The sequence below is a fragment of the Lissotriton vulgaris genome, chromosome 8 (genome assembly GCF_964263255.1).
Source record: "Lissotriton vulgaris chromosome 8, aLisVul1.2, whole genome shotgun sequence".
NCBI classification, from domain to species: Eukaryota; Metazoa; Chordata; class Amphibia; order Caudata; family Salamandridae; genus Lissotriton; species Lissotriton vulgaris.
The window spans coordinates 598,052,824-598,078,808 of NC_141696.1; the positions used below are offsets into that span (position 1 = coordinate 598,052,824).

At 47.3% G+C, this 25,985-nt stretch overlaps 1 protein-coding gene across 1 annotated transcript in view; it reads left to right on the forward strand.

Moving 5' to 3' along the window:
• The window catches only part of DCBLD2 (discoidin, CUB and LCCL domain containing 2), a 540,831-nt gene that overhangs the window by 406,430 nt on the left and 108,416 nt on the right, over positions 1-25,985 (forward strand). The window contains exon 11 of the mRNA XM_086934447.1: positions 23,101-23,238. Coding sequence (XP_086790573.1) covers positions 23,101-23,238 — 138 coding nt within the window. The remainder of the gene's footprint in view (positions 1-23,100; positions 23,239-25,985) is intronic.

Here is a 25,985-nt window from a genome sequence, read left to right on the forward strand (position 1 = left end):
ACATCAGGCATGTGACGTTTGATCAGTTGTATCACCACCCCTCTCTTAATTCGGTCACCCAACCCGTTGACATTCCAACTGAGAATTCGCAACTTTCTACCCCCATCCCCCCACAGCCCGCCCCACCCAGTCCCGCAAGACACCCGCATCAGATACAGTTCAGGAGCACAAATGACCCATTGCCACACAAAAGAAAGAGAGGAAAAACCAACAAACAAGATAACTATCCCCAACAAACCCCCCACCCTGCACCCCTGCATCAGACTAAAAAGCCCCCCCAACCAGCAGTGTGCCTGTCGCCCCATTAACTACTCTACGAAAGACCCAGAGGAGTAAGGAATCTCCATGAATACGTCCCGCCACCCACCATAGAAATGAAGGATAGACCGTTAATTAACGAGTCACAATTCAGGCAGTCATTCGAGGCAGGGGTAGCATCAGTTCCTTGTTCAGTCTTGCCGTTCCGCTCCGCCCGAGGCGCCCCCAACTTCATCCTCCTGTTCATCCCGATGTGGCGAAACCGTGTCCAACCATTCACTGACATTTTCAGGATAGTCAAAGAAAAGGGCACGTCCCTTATATTCAACACGGAGTTTCGCGGGGAACATCATTGAGTATTTGAGACCCAATTCCCTGAGACGCCTCTTTACTCCCGCGTAGCTCAGGCGTTGGCGCTGTACCAACCTGGTGAAGTCCGGATAAAAGTGCACCTCCGCATTCTGGTATTGGAGTGGCCCATGCGATCTGGAAGCTTGCAGGATCGCATCGCGGTCCCTGAAGTTGAGGAGGCGCGCCACAATCGGTTGCGACGTCGCCCCGGTCTTCGGCGGGCCACCCGGTACCCGGTGGGCACGTTCCACCGAGAAAAAGTTGCTAAGTCCAGAGGGCGCCAAATAGGTTTTAACCAAGTCCTCCACAAACAGGTCCGTCGCGGCATTCTCGGACCCCTCCGGTACACCAACTATGCGGACGTTCTGCCGCCTGGCTCGCCCCTCAAAGTCCTCCAGCCGCCTCGAGAATAGATCAGTGGTCATCCGCAGGTTGCGGACCTCAGTCTGTAACTCGGAAACGTCGGAGGTTAGGCTGGAGGTCTTGATGTCGAGCGCCTTCACACGCTCGTTGGTCTTGCCCAAGTCGGCCCTTATAAGGGTAATATCAACGGCCATGGAGTCCACTTTGTGGTTCAGGGTTTCATGCTGTTGCTGCATGTCGGTCCGGAGGCTCGTGATGGCACCCATGATGTCCACGAGGGTGAGGTCCGATCCATCCGGCGGGCTCGTCGATGGGGCCCCTTTAGAAACGGCCCGCGATGTAGGTGGTGATTTGAGATTCACATATCGCTCAATGCGATTCTGCTGGGTTTGTGACTTGCCACGGCCACCCTTGTTCGATGTCCTGTCCGGGTCACCTCTGCCCGCCATGATGGGTACGAGAGAACAAAGGCAAGGTGTCCACAAGTCCGGGACCGCAGCCGGAAGGCAGGTGGGGCCAAGGAGGCAAGACCAGGGAGTAGAAGGCACAGGCAGGAACACAGTCACTCCACCACTGAGGGCGGCAGGCGGTCACTGCGCAGTCCGATCATGCGAAGTGGCGAAGTCCGGAGGGACAATGGCACCGTCACGGAGCGGAGTTCAGCTCGACGTAAGTTTGCACAGGAACCACCGATTTGGAAGCCGATTGCAGTCCCCGCCTCAGCAGACCACCAGCAATACCATTCCACCAACGTGGATCAGGATTTCAAGCAGGATATTTGCGGTGGGTCGGACGGTCCACGGAGCTCCGAGCTTACGCGGCCATCTTGGTCGCCCGCGAAGCTCCTCCCCGTGGAATCGGTTTTTAACACACACGATTCCATATTTTTTTTTGCTTTTTTTCTGGGCTTTTTCTCCCCGACAAATTTCGGCAGCATTGATCTGTTAGAATTTAGAAGGGGAAAACTAGGGTGTGATAATTATCACACAACTTGTAATTCCCGGTCCCAGCACAAACGTGTTCACAGTCATTGAAATGTAGCCTTTAACTCGTAATGAGAGCTAAAATGGTGGATAAGGGAGACCATGTTAAGAGGCAGAAGTGGTCCAACATATAAATGTGTTAGTTAAAAAAACATCTTTACAACGCTAAAAGTTTCACAAATGCAAATAAGAGGAAAGGACATATTGATACAAACAACACCATAGCTATGTTTTATCCAAACAAAGAACAACAAAATCATACCTCCTACAAAGCTAGCACAGGAGATATGGAAATGGACAGCAGAGGACATGAGCAGACTATAAGCTGCCCACATAGCAGAACAGCTGAACTTAAAGGCAAACAGACAAAGCAGAGAAATGGATAGTTCGAGGCATATGGGCTGCAGATGGTACATTATGAATAGATCGCCATCTGGTGTTGGGCTCGGATGATTGCACTTGTTTTTCTCTTGGAGAGTCTTTTGTAGCTTGGTGACTCCTCCTTTGGTTGCTAGTGCGCATGGGCATCGGCTCCATCCTAAGATTGTTTTTTTCCGCCATTGGGTTCGGATGAGGATTGAAGCGCTCCAGATCGACTTCGGAAAGAAGTGATTTTTCGGCGCGTATTCCCTTTCCAATTCGACGGTATTGTTATCGAACGCGATTTCATTTCCATTCCGACGCGTTTCGAATCCAACACCAAAGAAAAACTTTGATCTACGTCGACGAACAGGAGGCCTTTCTCGACGTGGTCAAGCCCGGAGTCCATGGAAAGGACTCCATTTAAGAAATGTCCAACGTGTGGTGCTAAGTTCCCACACAAGGACCTACACGAGGTGTGCAACCTCTGCCTGTCGCCTGAACACTAATCCAGGGACTGCGAAGCCTGCGCAGCATTCTCTTCCAAGTCGACGATTAGAAACCGTCGAGCTCGAAGACACGAGGTTTCCAGAATGCAGTCGGAGGCGATCCCGGAGCTGTTCGAAGACCAGAACTTTGAAGAAGAAGAGGATCATGAAGAACAGTCAGGGTCGGAAGGGGACGAGTCGGAGGTCGAAGAATTCGACGTTCAACAAACCGTGAGTGACGACGTCCCCTTACCAAAAAAACGACCACGTGCGGTAACGACCCCGCCTTCGAGCCAGGTCAAACCGCAGAAAAAAGTTTGACGCCCCGCCTTCGGGCCCGGCAACGAAACCGAAACTGAAACCGAACCTCTCGGTATCCCACCATGTCGGATCCGAGAAACGGTCGACATCGACTTCGACACCGAAGCTTCATGCAAGGGAAAGCTCGGAATCGAAACATTCCATGTCCAAACCGAAACATGCTTCGACGTCGAAGACTCACTCGACACCGAAAAAATCGGACTCAAGCAAATCCTCGGTGCCGAAGACACCGAACATTGACGATCGAAAGCAAAGGCACCTTTCGGAACCAAAAGCTTTGGTACCGACACAGGAGCAACAAACAGATCCGAAACAAAAGATTTTGTTTATCGATCCACAAACTGGCAAAGTGGTGACGAAGAAGAGGAAGAATGAACAGCCAGAGGACAAAGCTCTTCCTTCTAAGAAGAGAACAATGGGGACAAATACAACTCCTCCTACTTCTCCTCGACCTAGAGTCACACCCTCTTCTCCTATTCCTAACACTATGCCAACTATTCCTCCACCTTCTACACCAAGACCATCTACACCTCACACAGATGTAGACAGTGACACAGGGGAGGGAGAATCTCATGGGGACGATGAATCTATCCCAGATGAGGAAGACCCATGGGAGAATTATGACGCAGGGTCAGACGATGACAACAACCCACAGTTATATCCCTCAAAACCTTCACCGCCTGATGATAACACAGGTTTTGTACAGCTCATTAATAGGGCAGCAAAATATCATAAGGTAGACCTACATACAGAACCTCAAGTAGAGGATTTCCTATTAGAGACACTACTCCTGCATACTACTAATACCACATGCCAGACTACAGATGCGTCCACTACAGGAGTGTCTAGCGACACAGTGGAATCAGGCTCACGGTCAGATTACAGATCTGGTGTTGGTAGACGACCGTACGCATCGCTCTCTGAAGTGGTGGAACACAACAAACATTTCCAAGGGACAGTCGTTCCTAGAACCGATTCCACAACTAATACTGACAGCAGACTCATCGCTCTCCGGATGGGGAGCGCATATGGACAAATACACAGTGCAGGGGAAATGGAGTGTGCAGCAAAAGAAACTGCACATCAACTACTTGGAACTACTAGCAGTATTTCTATCATTAAAAGCTTTCCAAATGCAGATAACCAACAAGGCAGTCCTGATCAGAACAGACAACATGACTGCAATGTATTATATTAAAAAACAGGGGGGGACACACTCTCTCCAACTATCCAAACTAGCACAGGACATTTGGAGATGGGCCATTCCTCAAAAGATCTATCTGTTAGCAGAACACCTACCAGGAGTTCAAAATCAGATAGCAGACATCCTAAGCAGAAAGTCAGAACAAGTACACGAATGGGAGCTGCACGACCAGATACTGCAGCCATTCTTCCAAAGATGGGGGCAACCACAGATAGATCTGTTTGCCAATCATCAGAACGCAAAATGCCAAAACTTTGCATCCAGGTACCCACACCACCGGTCCCAGGGCAATGCACTATGGATAAATTGGTCCAACAAATTTGCTTACGCTTTTCCCCCTCTCCCACTAATTCCATTAGTGGTTCGGAAACTGCAACAGCACTCAATGACAATGATAATAGTAGCACCCACGTGGGCAAGACAGCCGTGGTTCACCACGCTACTGCAACTCTCACAGGTGCCACATCAAAAGCTAAGATTATTACCAATGCACCTTACACAGAACCATGGAGAAATAATGCACCCAGATCCCAAACAATTGAACCTAGCGATCTGGCTCCTGAGGTCATAGAGTTTGGATATTTAGATTTACCTCCAGAATGTATGGAAATCATTAAACAAGCAAGACGTCCTACCACCAGAGCATGCTACGCAGCAAAATGGAAAAGGTTTGCTGTACACTGTAACAGTAATCACATCAACCCTCTGGACGCATCCACTAAACAGATTATTTGCTATTTACTACACTTGCAGCAATGTAACTTAGCATATACCTCTATCAGAGTTCATCTCGCAGCTATAGCGGCGTACCTTCAAAACAGACAACATCTTTCCCTGTTTAAAGTACCAGCAATTAAAGCCTTCATGGAAGGACTCAAAAGAGTCATTCCACCAAGACTACCACCTTCCCCAGTCTGGAATCTCAACATAGTACTTACCAGACTAATGGGACCACCCTTTGAACCTATGCATAGGTGCGAAATACAATTTCTCACATGGAAGGTGGCCTTCCTCATAGCTATCACTTCACTCAGAAGAGTAAGTGAGTTGCAAGCGTTTACAATTCAAGAACCATTCATGCAGTTACACCAAAATAAAGTGGTTCTTAGAACAAACCCAAAATTCTTGCCTAAAGTAATTTCAGCATTCCACATCAATCTGTCAGTGGAACTACCGGTATTCTTTCCAAAACCACAGACAGTAGCGGAAAGGGCCCTACATACATTGGATGTCAGAAGGGCAATATTGTATTATATAGAAAGAACACAAACTTTCAGAAAGACAAAACAGCTATTTGTAGCGTTTTCTCCTACACATAAGGGCAATCCCATCTCTAAAGCAGGCATTGCCAGATGGATTGTAAAATGTATACAGATATGCTACTTAAAAGCAAAGAGGACATTAACTGTTCCTCCTAGAGCTCACTCTACACGTAAACTAGGAGCATCTATGGCATTCTTGGGAAACATTCCACTAGATGACATATGCAAAGCAGCTACCTGGGTTACACTGCATACCTTCACAAAGCACTATTGTGTAGATGTGCACACAACACACCAAGCTAGAGTGGGACAAGCTGTATTAAAGACTTTATTTCAGACTGTTGCAACAGGCACGGGTGACCACCGCTAGGGAGAGAACTGCTGTATAGTCTATTCTTAATGTACCATCTGCAGCCCATATGCCTCGAACGGAATATGCTACTTACCAGTATGCATCTGTTCTTGGCATAGAGGGCTGCAGAGTGGTACATGCCCTCCCAGCCTCCCCGGAAACCTGTGTCTGTTCCAACAATATCTTATTTAGATACACTTACATGGGCATTTCTATCTGTATTTTATCATACTACTCCATCTAACCCTACTATGGCAAAACAATCTAACGATGGAGCCGATGCCCATGCGCACTAGCAACCAAAGGAGGAGTCACCAAGCTACAAAAGACTCTCCAAGAGAAAAACAAGTGCAATCATCCGAGCCCAACACCAGATGGCGATCTATTCATAATGTACCACTCTGCAGCCCTCTATGCCAAGAACAGATGCATACTGGTAAGTAGCATATTCCTTATCCGATAAGCGGAAACTGAATCAAGAAGTCTAAGAAGACTTCTTACAGAGTGGAGAACATCAGTATTGGTGCCAGATGTGCTAAGCTTTTCACCTTTTGCTAACCCTCTGATTTGGTCAATCTGAAAGCTTGGGACAGTTAAAAGGTTTTTTTAATGTACTAAAGCACATTTTATGATTTAGAAAATGTTCCTTAATAGCTACATTTGTTTGAAAATGGTAATCAATTCCGTATTAGGAAGGGATGTGTTTTTGGCATATACCATATCAGTGTATCAATAGCTTGTGACTTGCCTAATGAATATTTCTCATATGACCCACTATGAATCATCAGTTTATTAACTGAACTGTTAAAACATAGGGCGGTTCTCAAAATAATTTAGTTTTGGCAAAAGGTCTGTATGCCAATTGTAACCGCTTTTTGCAGCCACAGATTTAGTAAATATGGCACATAGACCTGTTAGAAAACATAAAATACCATGTCTTCACATCCACGTTTCAACATACACTCTCCATGGGTATTGCATTGTCTATGAACTAATCCGGAATATTTGCATAATCTTTCTCCCCGTTACTGCAATTGATGAAAGTAGTCGGAAAATGCAGAGTAGTGTATGATTCTCATAGCCCCAATGTAAGCAGGACAAATATGTTTTTTCCACCTAATGTTAACGAACAGATAACACGTCAAAAGAGTTCCTAGACGTGCTAACCTTTTGTTAATGAACGTTGGAAAGATATCCCATCTAGAACCAGAATATTTATCCCGAAAGGCATAGCTCCTGAAGGCTTAGTTCGCACCCCTTACTATAAGTGTTTGGCAATCATTTAGGAGGCAAAAAGCCCTCACATGCAAGTGTTATGCTGGGAAAAGGCTACAACTTCTCAGTTGTAACCAACAGCATAAACACACAAATTACCTAACTAACCAGGGTAACATCATAGGCTACTTAATGCACCTGTTTGATTGCAAATGAGCCTACTTAACACTGAAAGTCCATGTGTCAGCAAATAGTAGCATACACAAGGTTCAAAATAAAAGTAGCGTACACAGGGGGTCAAATTAACTGTTTTTTTAAATGCCAGCCTTTAATATATTTGTAGATGGGTATTGTGGCATAGATTTGGAAATGTTGAGGCAGGTTTTTTGTGCAACCATTTTGTGGGATTTAACTTTATTGGCAATGCCCAGTTATTCATATTTGAGTTGTGTAGTAGGTTTAAACCAGTGGTCTCCAATCTTAATACCTACCAAGTGCTCATTAGTTTTTTTTTAATACATATTTTTATTTTATATTCTTAAGTGCATCAGTGAGAAAAAGAGCATCATACAGGATATCCGGTGTACAGCCCCATTGCAACAAAAAACATTGTAAACAGTAACCTAAACCAGCTGTACCAAATGCTTATTAATGACTTGTTTAGCCAATCCTGGCTTTTTAGGCGAAAGATGTCTGCGGGCAGAAATTGTGAAGTGTTTTCAGTCACATGAGAGCCGAAGTGAATGTGAGAGGAAAACTTTGCAGACTGCTGCTGAGCACATAGCTGTATACAAGCACCATAGTATTTAAGGCAACTGACTTCACGAAATAGCACTCCTTATGTTTGTCTGGGGTCAAAAGGATATCACCCACCCCAGAACTTGAAAATAAGATATGCATATTGCTTTTCCTTTTCTCATTTGTGCACTAAGGTGATAATCATACGATGTGTAGCACTACATACAAGACCTACATAAATAAGCAAAACTCTTACCTTCAAGCATGATTCATCTCCACTGCTGCAGCCTGCATGCACTGAAAAGAGAAAAGCCTTGAACTGAGGGTTCGGACTACAGAAGCACACAAAGACAATATTAAGCCATAACAGAGTTGAAGCCAGAGCAAATATTATCAAAATAAGTTATGAAGCCCAAAAGCAGGAACACTTCCTGAACCTTTCCGCCTGAGAGCTCATTTTATGGTTTAAATCTTTTATTGAATGTTCAAAACATGAAAAAACATACAGACCACATTTCCCCATCAGATGGAACAATGCCGAGCTCTTCTTGTGCGACCCAAACGAAAGTGTGCGGTAGCGAGAATAACGACAATGCCAGACTTGTAGAGTCTCTGCGTAGGGGAAATATAGTCCGACACCCCCCCCCCCTCCTTGTCCACAAAGCAAAAGAAAATGGAAAGGGGAATCACCACTCCACTAAGGGAAGGCAGTAAGCCGATCATCAGCCCTGCATCTTGCGCCTGCGCGTCGGGGCCTGTTGCTCCTCGATCAGGTATCTGCTAGGCCCAGCAAGCGCAAGTAGCGAGGGCAGCTCAATTCCCTAAACTCCCCTGTGAGTAGAGTTAAAAATGGCCGCCAAAGTTCTGCAAACTCCGCTCCCCTCCCTGCCTTCGCCAAGGACAGCTTCTCCATACCCAGTACCATCCACAGCCTGTGGAGCCAACCTGTGTGTGGGGGAGGTTGCGTGGTCCTCCAATGTGCCAGGATGTTCTGCATGGCTGCCCCTAGGGCAATCGCTATGAGCCTCCCTCTCCTAGACTTCAAGGGGTACATCAAAGCATTAGGGAGTCCTAACAGAATGTAAGCGGGGAATCTAGGAAGTTGGGTATCCAGATGTGAGTCTGTCATCTAAAATCGAACTCCAGTAGGGTTGCAAAAGGTCACAGCTCCAAAGTAAGTGCTCTAATGCGCCAAGCTCCCCACACCCCCTCCAGCATCGGTCAATAATGCGGGGATCCCAGTGATGTAGGCGTTTCGGTGTATGGTACCAATAGGTGGCCACTTTGGTCAGGGTTTCGGTGAGGCCTGTGTGATAAGCCGAGTGTCTGGCCCTATGGTATATGCCGCCCCATTCTTTGTGCATGGGTGGTCTCCCCAAGTCCCGCTCCCACCTGGTCCTACCCGCATTGTATCTGTAGGTGTTTGTGAGGAGGAGATGTTGGTACAGGTCTGAGATCAATTTCTTATCAGAGGTGCGTGTAACCAGCCACTTTTCATACGGGGTGAGGGAACGCTGCGCGCCCGGTCTGATCTCCGGATGTAAAGCCCAATGTCGGACCTGCAGATAGGGTAGGCGGTCGGACTCTGGTATACCATAGTCCTCCTTCACCTGCTGAATGGAGAGGTTACCGTTTAGGTTGAACAGATGCCCCAGAGCTCTGCAGGGCGAACGTCTCCAGGTCGCAAATGCCCTGAGGTCCAGTCCCGGGGAAAAGCCTGGGTTAGCAAAAAGCGGGGTCATCGGGGAGGGAAACTAAGTGAGTTTTTGTCGGACCGCAACTCGGTCCCACACATCCAGAACGGTGCTCGTAATCTGTGATGCGTAGAGGTTGGGAGGGCGGTGGCACCTGGGAAGGAAGGGAACCCCCTGCAGGGGCCTGCCCGCAACAGCTTAGTCTTGAGAAAGCCAGTTCATGCCCGATTCCAGCTGGTGCCACTCCGCCAGGGTGCGAAGTTGTGTTGCTTGGTAGTATAAAAGGAGATCAGGCACCCCAACCCCGCCGTGAGCGGGTGGAAGTATTGCAATCGCATGTTTGAAGCGCGGACGGCGACCATTCCAAATAAAGCGCGCCAGGTCGGACTGTGTCCGCTGAAGCCAACCCGTTGGGGGGCGCAGAGGGAGGGTCTGGAACACGTAAAGGATTTGCGGTAGCAGGGTCATCTTAGTGGCTGCTATCCGCCCCAGCCAGGAGAGCGAGTGATGCTTCCATCTCCGGAGTTCATCGCTAAGGCGCGAGCGGAGCCTGGCGTAATTTGCTTCAGCAGTGGCCTGGACGGTTGGGGCCAGCAGGACTCCTAAATAGGGGATAGTTGTATTTGACCATTGCATATCAAATTCGCCTTGTACCTCGATGAGTGTCTCTGGTGAAAGGGAGATGTTCAGGGCCTCTGACTTCTCCACGTTAATTTTAAACCCCGAGGCCAGCGCAAAGGTATGGAGTTCGATAAAAAGCGATCGGAGGGATTGCATCGGCTCAGTAAGGGAGAGTAGTATATTGTCCGCATAGAGACTGATCTTATGCACGTCGCCGCCAAAGGGGATGCCCTTGATTAGGGTATGTTGCCTGACCCGTTGCGCTAATGGCTCCATGTATAGAGCAAAAAGGATAGGGGAGAGTGGGCACCCCTGTCTGGTGCCCCTGCTAATCGGAAAGCGCGGGGAGGTGCGCCCATTGACACGGACCGTGGCGTTAGGCAGGCGATAGCAATTCAGTATGCGGTTGCGGAGGGCCTCTCTCACACCGAAGTGCTGCAATACCAGTTCCAGGTAGGGCCATTGCACCCTATCGAAGGCCTTTTCGGCGTCGATGGTAAGTAGCATACAATCTGGCCTCGTCCGCGACTCGGCCTCATTGAGGTGGAGGACCCGTTTGGTATTATTGCTAGTCTGCCATTGGGAAATGAAACCTGCTTGGTCTGGTTCCACCAGCTGCTGCATATATGGTGCCAACCTGCTCGCGAGAATGCCCGTGTGGAGCTTGAGGTCCAGGTTTAAGAGGGATACCGGCCTATAGGAACTACACCGTGTGGGGTCCCGGCCGGGTTTTGGTATGACCGTTATCGCTGCTTCCAAAAGGTCCTCCGGAATTGTGCCAGGCTGGTCGAAGATATTAAAAAGGTCTCGTAACAGTGGGGCCACCTGATGACAAAACGTTTTATAAAAGGCCGCTGAGTAGCTGTCTGCGCCAGGTGATTTCCACAATTTGAGGTGCGATATCGCCGAGATCACTTCCTCCAGGAGGCCGATGGGCCGATCGAGGAACTCCGCCTGTGCCTCGTTCAAGGAGGGGAAGAGCTCGCCTCCCAGGTATGCGCGTCCAGCCTGTAGGTCAAGCGAGTCAGCTGTGTATAAAGGTTCGTAAAAGTCCCCAAAAGCTGCGGCTATGTCGGCACTGTCGGCGACGAGTTCTCCCCGACCGGTTCGTATGGCTCTTATGCCCGGTCTTTGGCGTTGCTCTCTAAGCTTACTCGCCAGTAGTTTCCGGCAGCGATCACCCCCACTATAATACGCATGCCGGAGGCGGAGGGCTGCATATTCCGCCACATCTTGGTCTAGGGCAGCCAGCATCTTTCTCTCTGTGCAGAGTTGGCGCCACGCCCGGGCTGCCCCCGTACGTTGGTGCATCTGCTCCAACTCTGCTACCCGTTGGGCTATTTCCGCTCTCTTCTGAACGCGATCTCTGTTGTTGGCTGTGGCTATAGAGATGAATTCTCCCCGTAGGACCGCTTTGAGCGCGGCCCACTGTGTGGCCTTAGTGGTATCAGCGTTGGCGTTGTGAGTTAGAAACTGGGTGATGGCGGCTTTAATCCGCTCTACTATGGTAGGACCCTGGAGCAAGGCATCCCGAAGGCGCCAATGCCGAGGCGGGGCAGGCGCGTTTGAAAAGAGGAGAGAGGCCATTACCGGGGAATGATCAGACAGGGAGGCCGGGAGGATATCAACATCTTTCGCTCAGAGCACCATCTGTGAGGAGCACTGGAAATAATCCAGCCTAGCGTAGGATTTGTGGGCTGCCGAGTAATAGGTGTAAGCCGTGCAGTGTGGGTGGAAGTGTCTCCACAGGTCAACGAGGCCTAGGTCTGAGAGATGTGCGTGGCCTGCCTTGGAGAGTGATCCCACCTGCCCTGAACGTTGGCAGGAACGGTCCGCCGTGTTATGGAATACTAAATTGAGGTCGCTCCCAGTAGTAAGTGTGGTTGGGTGTTAGCTGTGGCCATCGCCAATGCCGTGTGTAGGAAATTTTCCTGACCCTCATTAGGGGCGTATAGGGCGCCCACTAAAATTGTCTGCCCAGCAATCAGAAAGCGGTGTATCAGCAACCTGCCCTTGATCTCTGCCTCCCTCTGCAGAACTTGACCCCTAACGGACTTGGACACCATAATCGCCACTCCCGCCACCTTCTTAGATGCGGACGAGAAAAACTGCAAGGGGAAGGCCCGGGATTTAGGTCGATGGTGATCCTTCGGCAGCAAATGCGTCTCCTGTAGGAGGCAAATGTCCGCTGTAGAGTGCTCCAGGAGGGAGAGTATCGCCCGGCGCTTGATCGGGTTGTTAAGTCCCCTCACATTAAGAGAGAGAATTTTCAATTGGAGCGACGTCATAAGTGATTAGCAGGATCTGCATGGCCCTTAACCCGGCGCGTGAAAGAAAAAGGGAACTCAAAAATAGGTGGACAAGGAGGACCCCCCCGTCCCTCCCCGCCCCCCCGGCCCCAACCCCCCAAACTCCAAAACCAACTCCTTCCTCCCCCCACCCGAACCCCAACATCCCAATTGTTAGAAGACAAAGTCCCAGTCCTGTCAGTCCAACACAGGGCTGTGGTAATAGTACCTAGTGGGGTGATGTCCAGAGGCGACCTCCGTGGTCCCCCGCCCGTCCCCCCCCGCACAGCGAGTTAATGTGCTAAGATGACCCCCCCCCCCCCCCGGCGAGGGAAGTCAATCAGAAGACGTTGTTTCTTTAGCCACCTCTAAGATGGCTGTGGCTCTCTCTTGTGAGGTATTGTGGGCCTCGGGCTTGGAGCGCAACTCTGGAGAGCATCTGCGGCCCACCGTCTGCCAACCTCCCCCGGCAGGGTCTTGGGAGGGTTTCATTGGTGGTGTATCCTCCTCCATGTCTATGCCCAGCAGTGCACAGGTGTCCCTGAGGGAGCGCAGTTGTTGTAAGGTTCCGTTCCATTTAAATATTAGGCGGAACGGGTGGCCCCAGGAGTAAGGAATCTCTTGTTTCCGCAAAAAGTCCGTGGCCACCTTGAATGTTTTCCGCTTCTGGAGGGTGATCGCCGAAAGGTCTTGGTATAGGGCAATGGGATGCCCTCGGAAATGAAGTGGTTGGTTCCGCCGAGCCTCACGGAGGATCCTCTCTTTGAGTGGGAAGTCAGGGAGGAACGCTAAAATGTCCGGAGGTGGGGCCAATGAACGCAGAGGAAGCCCCACTCTATGCGCCCTGTCTATTCTAATGACAAAATCTGCGGGAGCTCCCAGGATCTCGTGGAAAAGCTCTTGTAGATAGCCAGTGACGTCCGTCCCCTCCACTTTCTGAAGCACCCCTCAGACCCGAATGTTGTTGCGTCTGGAGCGATTTTCCAAGTCCTCCGTGTGGGCCTGGAGGTCCACCTGTTGTTCCTTGAGCCGTAGGACCTCCTGCTGGAGTTGTTCGAGCTCCTCGCCTCTTGCGTTGTCGCGTTTTCAATGGCGACGCGCTCCCCAAGGCCATCCACGTCTCTCATGAGTTCCCTACCCTCCCCAGCAACCTCCTGCTTCAGGGATTTGAAGTCATCCCTAAGGGAATTGAACAGGGACTCCAAAAAGGATTTAGTGATAGCCATCTGATCGTCGAGGGGCACCGGTTAGGGCCCCGGGGAATGGTGGCCCCTTTTCAGTCTTAGCCTGGCTTTTCGCGAGCATCTCCGGGAGCGTGTGGTCCGCCTTCTTCCTGAGACCCGCCATGGTGTCCACAACGCTCCGACCCGTTGTGTGTGCTGGATGTCTGAGGCTCTGTGGGCGGCACTGTGTGGAAGCATGGCCCCAGAGGTAGTTGTCTCTGCTGACCCGGAGGGCTGCCGCGCCGCTGGGTTATGGGAATCTGGTGTCTGTTGCCCCAGGGGCCGGTGGAGGGCAGCTCCGTCGCAAGATCGGGTGCCTCTGTGGCGTGCTCACAGCTGTCGGTTGTCTGGAGGGCGGCAGAAGTCGGGCAGGGCAGATAGGGAGACGCGGCTCCTCAGGTCCGACCTTAGAAATGTAGCTTGGAAAGCGTCCTCAAAATGGCGCTCAGGAACCCCTCGCCGCGCCTCTGTAGATGCCTGGTAGATGCACTGTGGGGCTCTGCTGCCTCCACCGGCCCCCCTCGCCTCCTCTCAGTGGTCTCTTTTGAATTAGTAGGACCATCTCGCCCCGCCGCCCCCGCACTGGGATGATGTGGCTTGTGGGACCACTAGGCCTAATGCCGGGGGCTCGATTATGCCCCCCGAGCCCCTCGCTCCTGCTAGATCCGCGCCGCTCTCCTCACCTCTTCGTGGGTCCCCTGGCCTCTGCTCAGTCAGCTCTGGTAGGGCCTATCGGGGGCCACTCCCGGCTCTTTTCCCGCAGTCGGCAGCAGCGAAGGGCTTCACAGCCGTGGTCGTGCAAGCCCAGACCGGGGCCTCGATTACTGCGTCTCCCGGCCGGCACGCCTCACGCCACCAGGGACGTCACGTTGGTGGATGTACACTCCGGTCGCCGCTCGTCTCTGCCCCCAGCTGGCGGCCCGAGAACTCGACCGGAGGTTTGCCGCAGGCACAGCAGTTGGACGGCCAAGGGCTCGGGCGGGCCAAGTCATTCGGCGGGCCCAGGCGCCATTACCGTCCCAGCCGTCCAGCAAATGGTGCGTAACCCAGGGGGAGCCCGGTGGCCGTGCGGGTCTGATCCCGGGCACACCGGAGCGTCTGCAGGGTGCTCCCGTATGGCCGGCAGGCACCGGGATGTTTGGGGGGAGTCAGGCTTCACTGACAAGGGCGTTAAGGGGAAACGGGATGGGGAGCCACAGAAAGCCTCGTCCGCTCAGGCCGCCATCTCGGCCACGCCCCCTGAGAGCTCATTTTAGATCCCAGATATTAATACTATAACAATTTAATTGCCTATTAATGGGGAGAATTTAGATTGTGCTGGGGTATAGTGGCTGTTAGACTTGAGGTTCTAAGGAGAGGATTAAAAGACTCAGTCCTAAATCCATTTTGACAAACAGTTGAACACCTTTCTCTGTCAGCTTTCAGAAACCACTCAGATTCCCAGTGGGCCATAAAAAATCCAATTTGAAGTCAACAGATACAGGGTGGCAATCAAAAGAATGTGACCTGTGCTGGGGGATTGGAGTTACAGCACAAATAAGGCACAAACACCACTCTCCCCCAGTGATCGTCATCTGCCTACAAAATATGGGGTTGAGCTGAGCTAAGTAACCTAGACCCACAGGGGCTCTAGTTTTATCTGCACAGCATATTCCAGCATGTCAGAGATATGCTGCATAAATAAGAAAAGTAAATACAAGCTTGAAATCCTCTGACTCCTCGACATTCCGGGCTCAGTTCTAACAGCACTGAGGAGGTGGTAGAAAAGCAGAGACAGGCTGTCAGCTGTGAGAATTCAGCTGCATGGTAAAGTTACTGTGCTTGGGCATACAAATCCGTTCTTGTAGAGTAAGGAACAGAAAACAGCTTGCTGCTCTGCCTATTCCATGGCTCCCACATACGTAACCATCACTCATGTCCGGCTGCAAAGGAAGACCTTCATTTGTGGAGCGATCAGGTCCTTTTTCAGGTTTTGCCTGCATCAGAGTTTGAGCAGCATCTGCTCTCTTACTAGAAATATCGTATACAACATCTGCTCTCTTACTAGAGATATCGTATACAATGAGGGGCTTGCGGCTCGCCCATTGCTTAAGATTTGTTGGTTTCATTCTCGCTCTTGCTTACTGCCTTCTAATTTGCTTGAGTGTCCTGGCTTCAGTTCCACTTCTTTTGGCTGGAGCATGGACCAAGAACTTGATTGCTGTCCTTCCTCTGATCGCACTGTGATTGAGGTACCACTTTTATTTTTTCTACCTCCCCCTGATGCTTGTTGAACCTCTTGCCATTTCTAGCTAATTTTTACTTTACTTTGCCGCATACACTTCAAAGAAGCCCTTTCTCCCTTGAAATGGAAGTTTGTGACCACAGATATCTGCTTTTATTATGACAATAGATGTTATCAGCTTCTAAATTTATTTTCACTAAGACTTGAACGCAATTGCTTTCTTTGTGTTAACATTTTTTACCAAGTGTCATATTATTTTTCTTTTCCATGCGTGCTCACAATCACAGGAGTGTTGTGCCAAGACCTTACAAGCTTTGCCAATGCCAATAGGTCTCGCCTTTGAAACTATTGGCTGTGCCATTGCCTTTTGTTCATGGTGTACAGCATGGGCATTTCATACTTTGGCAATTTGTTGCCATGCTATATAGCAGTGTGGCTGCTGTGCACCATGTCTAAAAAGAATAATAAAAAAAGATTGTGATGCATCGAGCGCTAATTCACTTTTAAAAAAGTGCTTTATCCATGACTGCATCATTACACTTTTTAAAATTAGTTTTAGCCACACTGCAAAGCATCTACGCTGCTGTGCAGCATGGCTACTAAACATTGCCAAAACCTATAGCTCTCATAGACTAGACCTCTTGGCTTTGCCAATGCTTTTTTGATTCACTGCAGGTGTTGCTTCTTCCACCTGTTGAATTTACTTTAGTCTGGAAAGATCCAGATTCTCTTTTGTCAGGCTCGACATTGCCACTTTGGTTAGCTGGTCACATACTCGACCAGGTTTGGTCCCTCAACCTTCCAGTTTCTCCGGTGACTGTATCTCCCTGCCCCTGGTCCGACCATGCCCTTATCTCTTTCTCCATTTCTCTCAACCCGGTATCTAAAGTCCCACACGCCAAAAACACCTGGGCGCGGAACTGGAACAGAGTTGATCTTCCCTCCTTGACCTCCCTGCTTCGGAACTCCATCCCGACCCTCTCTGGTCTTTCATCCGACTCTCAAGCCAATGCTATTAATGCCTGGCTGGCTGGAGGTTGTGACTCAATGGCTCCTCTGCATCGCATTTCCATCCGACGACCCAAGGACTCCAACAGGTGGTTCAACGACCACCTAAAAGAGCTAAAACTGACCGTTCGACAGGCAGAGAGGCATTGGAGAAAAAATTATTGTCCCTCACTAAAAACCCTTTATCTCACATCACTTGCCGAATATAAAACAGCAATCCTCGCCTCCAAAACCATCTATTTTTCAACCAAAATAACGTCTGCCAAAAATAAACCTAGGGAGATCTTCGGTATAGTGACTGACCTAGCCTTCTCCGACAGAGCCTCACCCCAAATCCCCCAATCCCAGCCTCTGTGCGACCAACTAAACACCTACTTCTTGGATAAGATTGTAACCATTAAGGCCAACATCCCCCTCCCCTCGTCTGCCTTTGTCGATCCTTCCCCTCCCACTGTTCAATGCCATCTTACCTCCATTCCCCCCCTCACTGAGGAAGTATTCCTGGAGATACTCCCCAAAGTAAAATCGGGTTCTCCGGCAGACATCTGTCCGGCACGAATCCTGCAACAAATCTACTCCTTCTGTCCCGAACCCCCCATTACTTTCCTCAACAGTTCCTTATCGCAGGGAGTAGTGACCCCTGCGCTCAAATCAGCCACCATAGTGCCCATTTTAAAGAAGCCTGTCGCTGACCCGTCCATCTCAGCCAACTACCGCCCCATTTCCCTGCTGCCCTATTTGGGCAAGGTGCTGGAGCGCCATGTCACCGCGGTACTCAGCGCCCACGTAGAGGCAAATGGGGGTCTGGCTTCCTGCCAGGCCGGCTTCCGCCCCAGGCACTCGACCGAATCAGTTGTGGTATCGGTCCTAGACAACCTCAGGAAGGGTATGGATCATAACAAACACCAGGCGCTGGTGCTCCTCGATCTCTCCACCGCCTTTGACACGGTGGACCACACCATCTTACTGTCCCGTGTCAAGGCGGCTGGAATTGAGGGATCAGCCCTGGTCTGGCTTTCCTCCTTCCTGAGGGACCGCACCCAGGCGGTTCGGCTAGGAGACTTCACGACCACCTCACTCCCCGTCACCTGTGGTGTTCCCCAGGGTTCCTCTCTCTCTCCCTTATTGTTCAACCTTTATATCTTTCCTCTCATTTTCGCACTTCAGCAGCTGGAGGTCACCGTGTACAATTATGCGGATGACCTCCAGCTCATCTTTGACCTATCCTCTTCTCCCCTCTCTGTCTCTAACTTCCAGTCCACTATGATCTTCATCAGGGACTGGGTGAACCACAACCATCTCAAGTTGAACCCGGATAAAACCGAGTTGGTTCTCACCGGTGGTTCTTCCAGTCCCTGGAACTCTCTCTTCTGGCCCTCCTCTCTTGGTCCCGCCCCCACTCCTTCAACCACGGTCAAAACATTGGGTGTCAAAATGAACAACCAACTCACCCTCCATTCACAAATTAGCTCTGTAGTCTCCTCCTGCTTCCTCACCCTCCGAACCATCCGCACCGTCTCCCGCTTCTTTTCCCCCCAGGCACTCAAGTTGATCATGGCCGCACTGGTGATATCGCGGCTGGATTATGCCAATGCCCTATACAACGGCATCCCGGCATACAGCCTGCGGAGGCTCCAGTTGGTCCAGAACCAGGCGGCCCGGTTGGTCTATGGTCTCCCATGTTACCACCACTCCACACCCCTCCTCAGAGAGCTCCACTGGCTTCCTGTTAAGGAACGTTCCCTTTTTAAAACCGGCTGCATGGTTTTCCAGGCCCGCCAAGGCACTGCCCCCGCCTTCATTTCCTCGCTGATAAATGAATACGTCCCCACCAGAGAGCTTCGTTCCTCTTCCAAGTCTCTCCTTCAAATCCCACGATTCAAGCGCAAAAAGTGGGGTGGAGCCAATTTCTCTACCCTGGCTCCTACATTCTGGAACTCCCTCCCCGACCACCTTCGTTCTGCCACTCATTAGGTCTCTTTCCGCAAAGACCTAAAAACGTTCCTTTTCAAACAGGCCTTCTCCGTGTAACTGGCCCCATCTTCCCCTACGACAGGCTTACTTTGCCTCAGTTGCCGGACCCTTCACTAGCGCCAAGAAACCGTACGGTAAACGTTGCGCTCTATAAATGTTTTAAATTGGTAAATTGGTAGCTGCTAGTAAGATCAGTTCCCTTTCTTATGTACTAAGCAACTCACATAGGCAAGTTTTTACATTCCATACAGCTACACTGACAGTTCACACAGGCATGATATGATGTGCTATAAGCAAAGCTAGTAGCCCAGTTAGTTTCACAAAACATACACAGAAGCAAACTGAAAAAACACAGTGCACAGAGATAGTTCGTTTTTGTTTGTGTTAGAAAAATTATGTCCATGTTGCACCTCTGCCGATTTCGTGGTAAAATAGCGAATCGTTTAATATGTGGCGTGGCGCACAGGCCAATTTTTATTTTACTTTCAGTCGATGGGTTTGTTTCCGTTATGTGAAGTTTAAAGGTCAGTTTTGGGTGCACCAACAAGTGACATGAACGTCCATGCACGTCGTGAGTAAATGTTTATGCTGTGCATTACAGAGGGCGTAAACGCATCCTTGATATCGGGCACACGCTCTGGTTTAGTCTATATAGACGGACTCCATGTAAGTTCTAGTAATCAATTTATTTTTTCAAAAGTTCATTGTATTCATAAGTTTCAATATAGTTCAGAAATCACATATTCCCAAGTTGTTTGATAAGGATTACAATCACTTTTAAGGATTTTACATAGGTGCTCCAATGCATTTCGGGCAGAACTGCCCTTTTTCTAGGAGCTCTGAAAAGATGCAAAAACAAAAACACATTTACAATCTCAGACCGAGATACAAAGTAAAATAACATCATAACTGGTTACATGTTACTAGCTAAATATGCGTGATCTGTGTGGTACCTTATAGACCGGTGTAGGGGAAAAAAAAAGAGGGGGGTGTAGGGTAAGTGAATGGCGGTGAATGAAAGATCGTGGATCGGAAACACTTACATGTCTAGATCCGAAGCGTGTAGTTGAATCCCTAAGGGAAAGGTAAACAACGCGTTAAAGTAGGGGAGATCAGACGTTAAACAAGTTAACGTAGGCCTCAATCGGAGCTCCGACTTACTTAAAGGAAGGTGATGTGTCGATGTTAGGGTTCCATGGCGAGAATCGCCGGTGGCTTGCGCAGTTTTCGCGGAGTGGGTGGGAATGTTCGGAGAGCTGCGCGGAGTTGTAGACGCCAGCTGGGGTGGTGAAAATGAAAGAGGGACTACTACTAAAAGGTGAATGTAGCGGCCATCTTAGAGTGGGTGAGTGTGATGGACACATAGTGAATATGTAAACAATGAAATGTTCTAAACATTCTCAAGCTTATGGAACATAGGATTCATGGTGAAACATAAATACCAACAGGTATTATAGAAAGCAACTCAGTTCAGTTCGGTCATTGAGGCCTAAAGGCTTCAATGCCTGTAGTCTGTATATCCAGGCGGTCTCGCGCTGGAGGAGAATTTTGTTATTGTCTTTCCCTTCTTGTTTGTGAACAATTTCAAGGACCAGAAATTTGAGCTGAGCCACGTTGTGGTTGTGTTCATTAAAGTGCATTGCAATGCTCGATTTCTGATTTTTAGTGCGGATGTTGGATTTGTGTTCGTTAAGGCGAACTTTAATTTTTCTTGTAGTTTTCCCCACGTATATCATACCACATGGGCATTTCAGTAGGTATATCAAGTTACAAGAATCACAGGTGGCATTTACGTGCAATTTGATTTTAAATCCTTTCATGGGGTGGTTAATACTGTTGCCCTTAATGACATTATTGCAATTGTTGCAATTGTGGCATGGCCGTGCCCGTGCTGGAGGTTTGCTGGGTGGGTTCCCTGGATAAGATTTCCTTGAGATTTTCAGACCTGGTATATGCGAAAATTGGAGGATCTTTGAAAAGGTTACCAAAGTCGGTTTCAGATGAGAGTATGCGCCAATGTTTGAGGATGATGTTTTTGTATGTTTTACTTGCAGAAGAGTATTTGGAAACGAGTACTGTTCTGTTTTCCTCTTTCTTAGTGGAGCCTTTGAGGGCTTCTTGGCGGGTGATAGCAGATGCTTTGGCAATTGCTTCCATGATTGGTTCTTGAGGATACCCTTTGTCAATAAATCTTTTTGCTGTTTCCTTCATATTGGAGATACATTCTGTTGGATCTGACACGATGCGTTTGATTCTGAGCATCTGGCTGAAGGGAAGATTCCTTTTGAGGGATTGTTGGTGGAAGCTCGTGTAATGTACTGTATTGTTGCGATCTGTGGTTTTCCTGAAAAGATCTGTTTGTAATCCAGTTTCAGTGATTTTAACCAGTACGTCAAGGAATGTAATCTCATGTTCATTGATGTTCCAAGTGATGGTTATGCGATTATCCTTGGTGTTTAAGTCGGTTAAGGCTAGTATGAGATTTTCACGGGTATCTTTCCAGATGAAAAATAAATCGTCAATGTAACGAACATATAGCATCAAATTATTGGACCAGTTGGAATTGGCATAGATGTGGGTTGACTCAAATTCAGCCATATAGATGTTTGCGTAGGTCGGTGCTGCGCAGTTGCCCATGGACATTCCGGACATTTGAAGATACCACAGTTTGTCATGCTTGAAATAGCTATGGTATAGCGTAAAAATTAACAATTCCATGAAAAAAAAAAATAGCGAATCGTGACATCGCTGTAAGCTGTGGGGTAGGTGTGGAAATAAAATCCGGCCACCAAAGTCTAGCCCACCACTAGTGTGGAGCTTAAACACGGTTGGATACAACTGCTACAACTGCTAAAACTACAGAGCGGAATTAAAAAAAATTACACTACACGCTGCCTTTTTGGTGGGAATTACATCACTGAGAAATATAAGTGAGACACAAGCACCTACCATACAAGAGCCGTACTTCCATTTACACTAAGACAAAATAGCGATGAGAACAAACCTCAAATTGATACGCAAAGTAGCATCCAACATTCATATTAATCAGAAAATGAATTTTATCTTTTTGCTATTTAATGAAATTTGTATATGTATACTTTATCGTTGTGAAAAACTAAATAAAGTAAATTTTTGACTGACTGACATATTAATCAGGCCATCCAGTTGCAGGAGTTTTTCCAAAATACCTGCAGAAAGGAACACGCACACTAGATGTATGGAGAGACATCAAGTACTATTTGCAAGCTACAAAGGACATTAGGAAAATAACAGTTGTTTGTGGCACATACACCACAATCAAAAGCGCGCCGGTGTCAGGCTTCTGTAACCTGAAGGATATTGCAAGCTAGCCAAATGTGCTACTCCATGGAAGAGAAAACTCTTGCCTTTAAACCAAGAGCACACTCGACAAGCAAGAATGGGGCCTTTTAAATATACGTGGGAAACATTTAGCTAAAAGGCATTTGCCCAGTAGCGGTGTGGCACTCTGCCTGGATGTCGACACAATGTTGAGTAAAGGTGGGTGCAATGAGGGAAGCTCTGATGTAAAAATATTTGAATAAAATGTTCCGATCTTAATACCCTTCTCACACGCCTTTGTAAGAGGGATGAAATGCTGTAAAATCTATGCCACATGTATGAATCTAGAAGAGTTCACGCTGCACAAGAAACTAGTTACGTACCTGTAAGAATTGTTCGCACTATGCTGCTGTTCAGCATAAGCAGCCTAACCCCTTCTTCCTGACAAATGTGGGAGAGGAAAACAAAAGGGCTAGTGATTATATAGAAAAAAAGTATCTAAAGATGGAGGCTGTGCACTTGAGAATTGTGGGCTTATGTACACCTTCATAGACCTCGCCTATGGTCGATGCATAAAAAGCTAAACCTTTTGTAATAAATCAGAATCTCTAGTCCTCACCACAACATAGTGGAATTATGCAGACCATTTGACTCTAAGAATCCATGCTGCAAAACTAATGTTACAGGTAAGCAAGCAGTTTTCTTCTTTCACCTCAGAGTTAGATATGATTCAAAGTGTTTCTTATATGGTTTGGAGCATTGACCTTGTCAATATGCACTGGCTACATTTGTCATATTGTCAATTCAAGAATATTTTTTTGTCTGAATGGAGATTATCTATTTTCATATTAAGTCAATCACTTTTCTCCAAAGGTTTAGCTCCGAAGCTTACCATCGCACCGCCACCACCTTTGATACCTCGGTCCAGAAATAACATTCCTCTGCAAACAGAAAAAACAACCTTCATTCCGGAGATGAAAAACACCACAGTAACTCCACATATCATTAAAGGTGCTTGCTTATTTTTTTATTTGTGCTTGAATATTTTTTATGAATGCTTACAAAACATGATAGTCAATGAAATTCTTGATTCAATTATTTAAACCGTAATTTAAATGTTCAGTTGCGTCCAGAAGAGAAATGATCTGCCTTAAAGGTATTCCATTTTTGCTTGTGGCTGAGGTTCACTGAGAAAGTGATGCGCCCATGATTACACGATATACGAGAGAACAGATTTAAATCTCATGTCATCAGATCACCACTACGTAATCTCTTCCCTGACATAAAATACATTTAAATCTATGAATAGAAGACACCTAAAGGCCTGCTTTGCGTATTAGGCAAGTGTCATTAATATCATCACGGCTGCCATTTTCTGCCTTCTTGATGTTTTTGTTTTCCACTTTTCTGGTATTTATCAAATTACCACAATAATAGTTACTGTTATTTATCAAAATTGTAGAGATTTAAAGATTTAGAAAGGGATGTTTTATGATTGATGACCGTTAAGAGTTTTTTCTGTCCTGAGACATCATTCATACTGTATAAGTCACCATTTTAGTATAACGTTGCTGAAAAGTATCCGTAATGCATGATTTGTTAAGTAACATTAAGATTTTCTACTGCAAATAGCCCATAAGAGTTACTTTAGCATTTGTTCATACTATATTTGTTACATAGAAATTCTTGTTACACCCTTCACAATAACAAGAATGGCTAAGGTTACACCTCTGTTTTTTTTCCTTTCCAGCGTCTGTTATTTAATTGTAAACAAAGTACACGTTGGTCATATAGGAGAGAGCGAAAGAAATTAAGGCATCCATTTTTTGCACATTCAATTTTATTTTGGGATCTTTTACGTCGCCACTAACGTTGTTCTAATTCATACATATTAAGTGTTTGTAAAGCTCGTGGGCATTCAATAATAATTCAGTCATACTGACTATGTATTTCAGTATCTTGTCCAAGGCAACATATGTGTCTGACATGCTCAACTGGTGCTGCACTTATTAAATTAATATAATTCACAACGTTATGGGTACTTACATAATGATGACAAATAAAGCCAACAACTGCCTCTTATGACCTAAGATTATGGTGTTTGCTGCATTACAAGAAGAGTTTCTGTGCCACCCCTGACAGAACCAGATTTGGTGGCAAAGTCACCTGTATCCCATAAAAGGAAAACTTCACTTAAATAATACACTATCAGTGATGTAAATTTTGCAAAAAATGTTGCAACTTGACTAGGCATTTGAAAGGAACTTTATTAATGTAGATATGAAGTATGGTTTAAGTTTAACCAATATTTATGCAAGTAGCACTCTAAAATATTGATGCTAAGTTGAAGATTACAGATTACTGCAAAGTAAGAGTTTCAGTTGTGGGAGTTCGGTATTGTATGAATAGTTGAGGATCTTTAGTGTTCAGATGCAGAATTGCCACTCTCTCCTCGAACTCTCCTCAACCTCTCATTTTGGGAATAGTTTCTCATCATTTATCCTAAAGAAGAGAACTTTATTTTTGATGAGTCTCAACCCTTGTTAGGAGTAACACACAAATCCAAGGTGAATGTTCTAGACTCCTAACAAAAGTTCACCTTGTTCTGAAATGGTCAGAATTAGAACACTTGTGCTTGCCATTTTGCAACTATCAGCAAATGTTTTTTTTTTTGCTTTGTGTCAGAAGTCTCACATCCAGTGGGTTTTGAAAATTCCAGATTGACTCACTTGGGTGTGCATTGGCTGGTGTTTGCTTAAGGAATATCATTCCATGATAGTACAGGATTTCTAGTCATTTAAAAAGAATAGGAAAGAAGGCAAGCTGCATGTGTAGTTTTGCTCCCTTTCCCATGTTGCTGGGCAGATTTCTGAACTTGGTGGAATTCAAGCAAACAGTATGGCAAGCAGGGAAACTATAGAATTCATCATCCTGTAATAGTTCTTGCTAGAGTTCAGAGTGTTTCTAGTTCTGAAGGAGAGCTGGCAAGCATTTGAATTGTAGGAGTACTGTGGTTATTCAGAAAGGTCTGTTAGTTTTACTACAAGTGGTCTGACACACTTAAACATGAAGGCGCTAGTTACCGCCACATGATCTTGCATGATAAATTTGTTGAAAAACATTTCCGTTGTTGAGCTACAACATTATTTTAGTGTTCCACTGTCTGGTCACATAAGTATACCCTGAGTTATTAGTTGGGCTCCAAGGGGCCGGCTAAGCTACCTGACCTCAAAGTAGGTCCGCAAAGGTTAATTTTTCCAACCCCCAGCGAATGCCTTCATAGTTCTGACTGCTAATAGACCCCCTCCCCCCTTCAGCTGTAGGGTCCAGTGGTGACATCCACCACCCTCCTTGGTTATTTTGTGTTGTGTACCAAGTCAATAGGATATTACGGCCTTTGACGATTTAAAGTTCATGAAAAAACATTGGCCACCCTAATTCCTAAGTAGCTTGATGTCCTCTTAGTTGTTTAAATGCTTTTCTTCTAACCTTTATAAATGATTGTTATAGAATTTCGTTTTTAAGTTAGGTCAGCATCTTCACACTCTTAACAGGGCTATTGAGGCAATTTGTTCTTAGCATTCCATTCACCATCCAAAGCAACTTTCAGGTGCTACTTGTCCTCGTTTGCTTGTTCAAGTATAATTAAATCACAGTGGTCCTTTTGGAACAGGAGGTAGGCATCAGGCTCATCGATAAAGAAGAGCTCAGTTCAGACACAGTGGACTCCTAGGCTTTAACCCCTTTCCTTTCCCCAA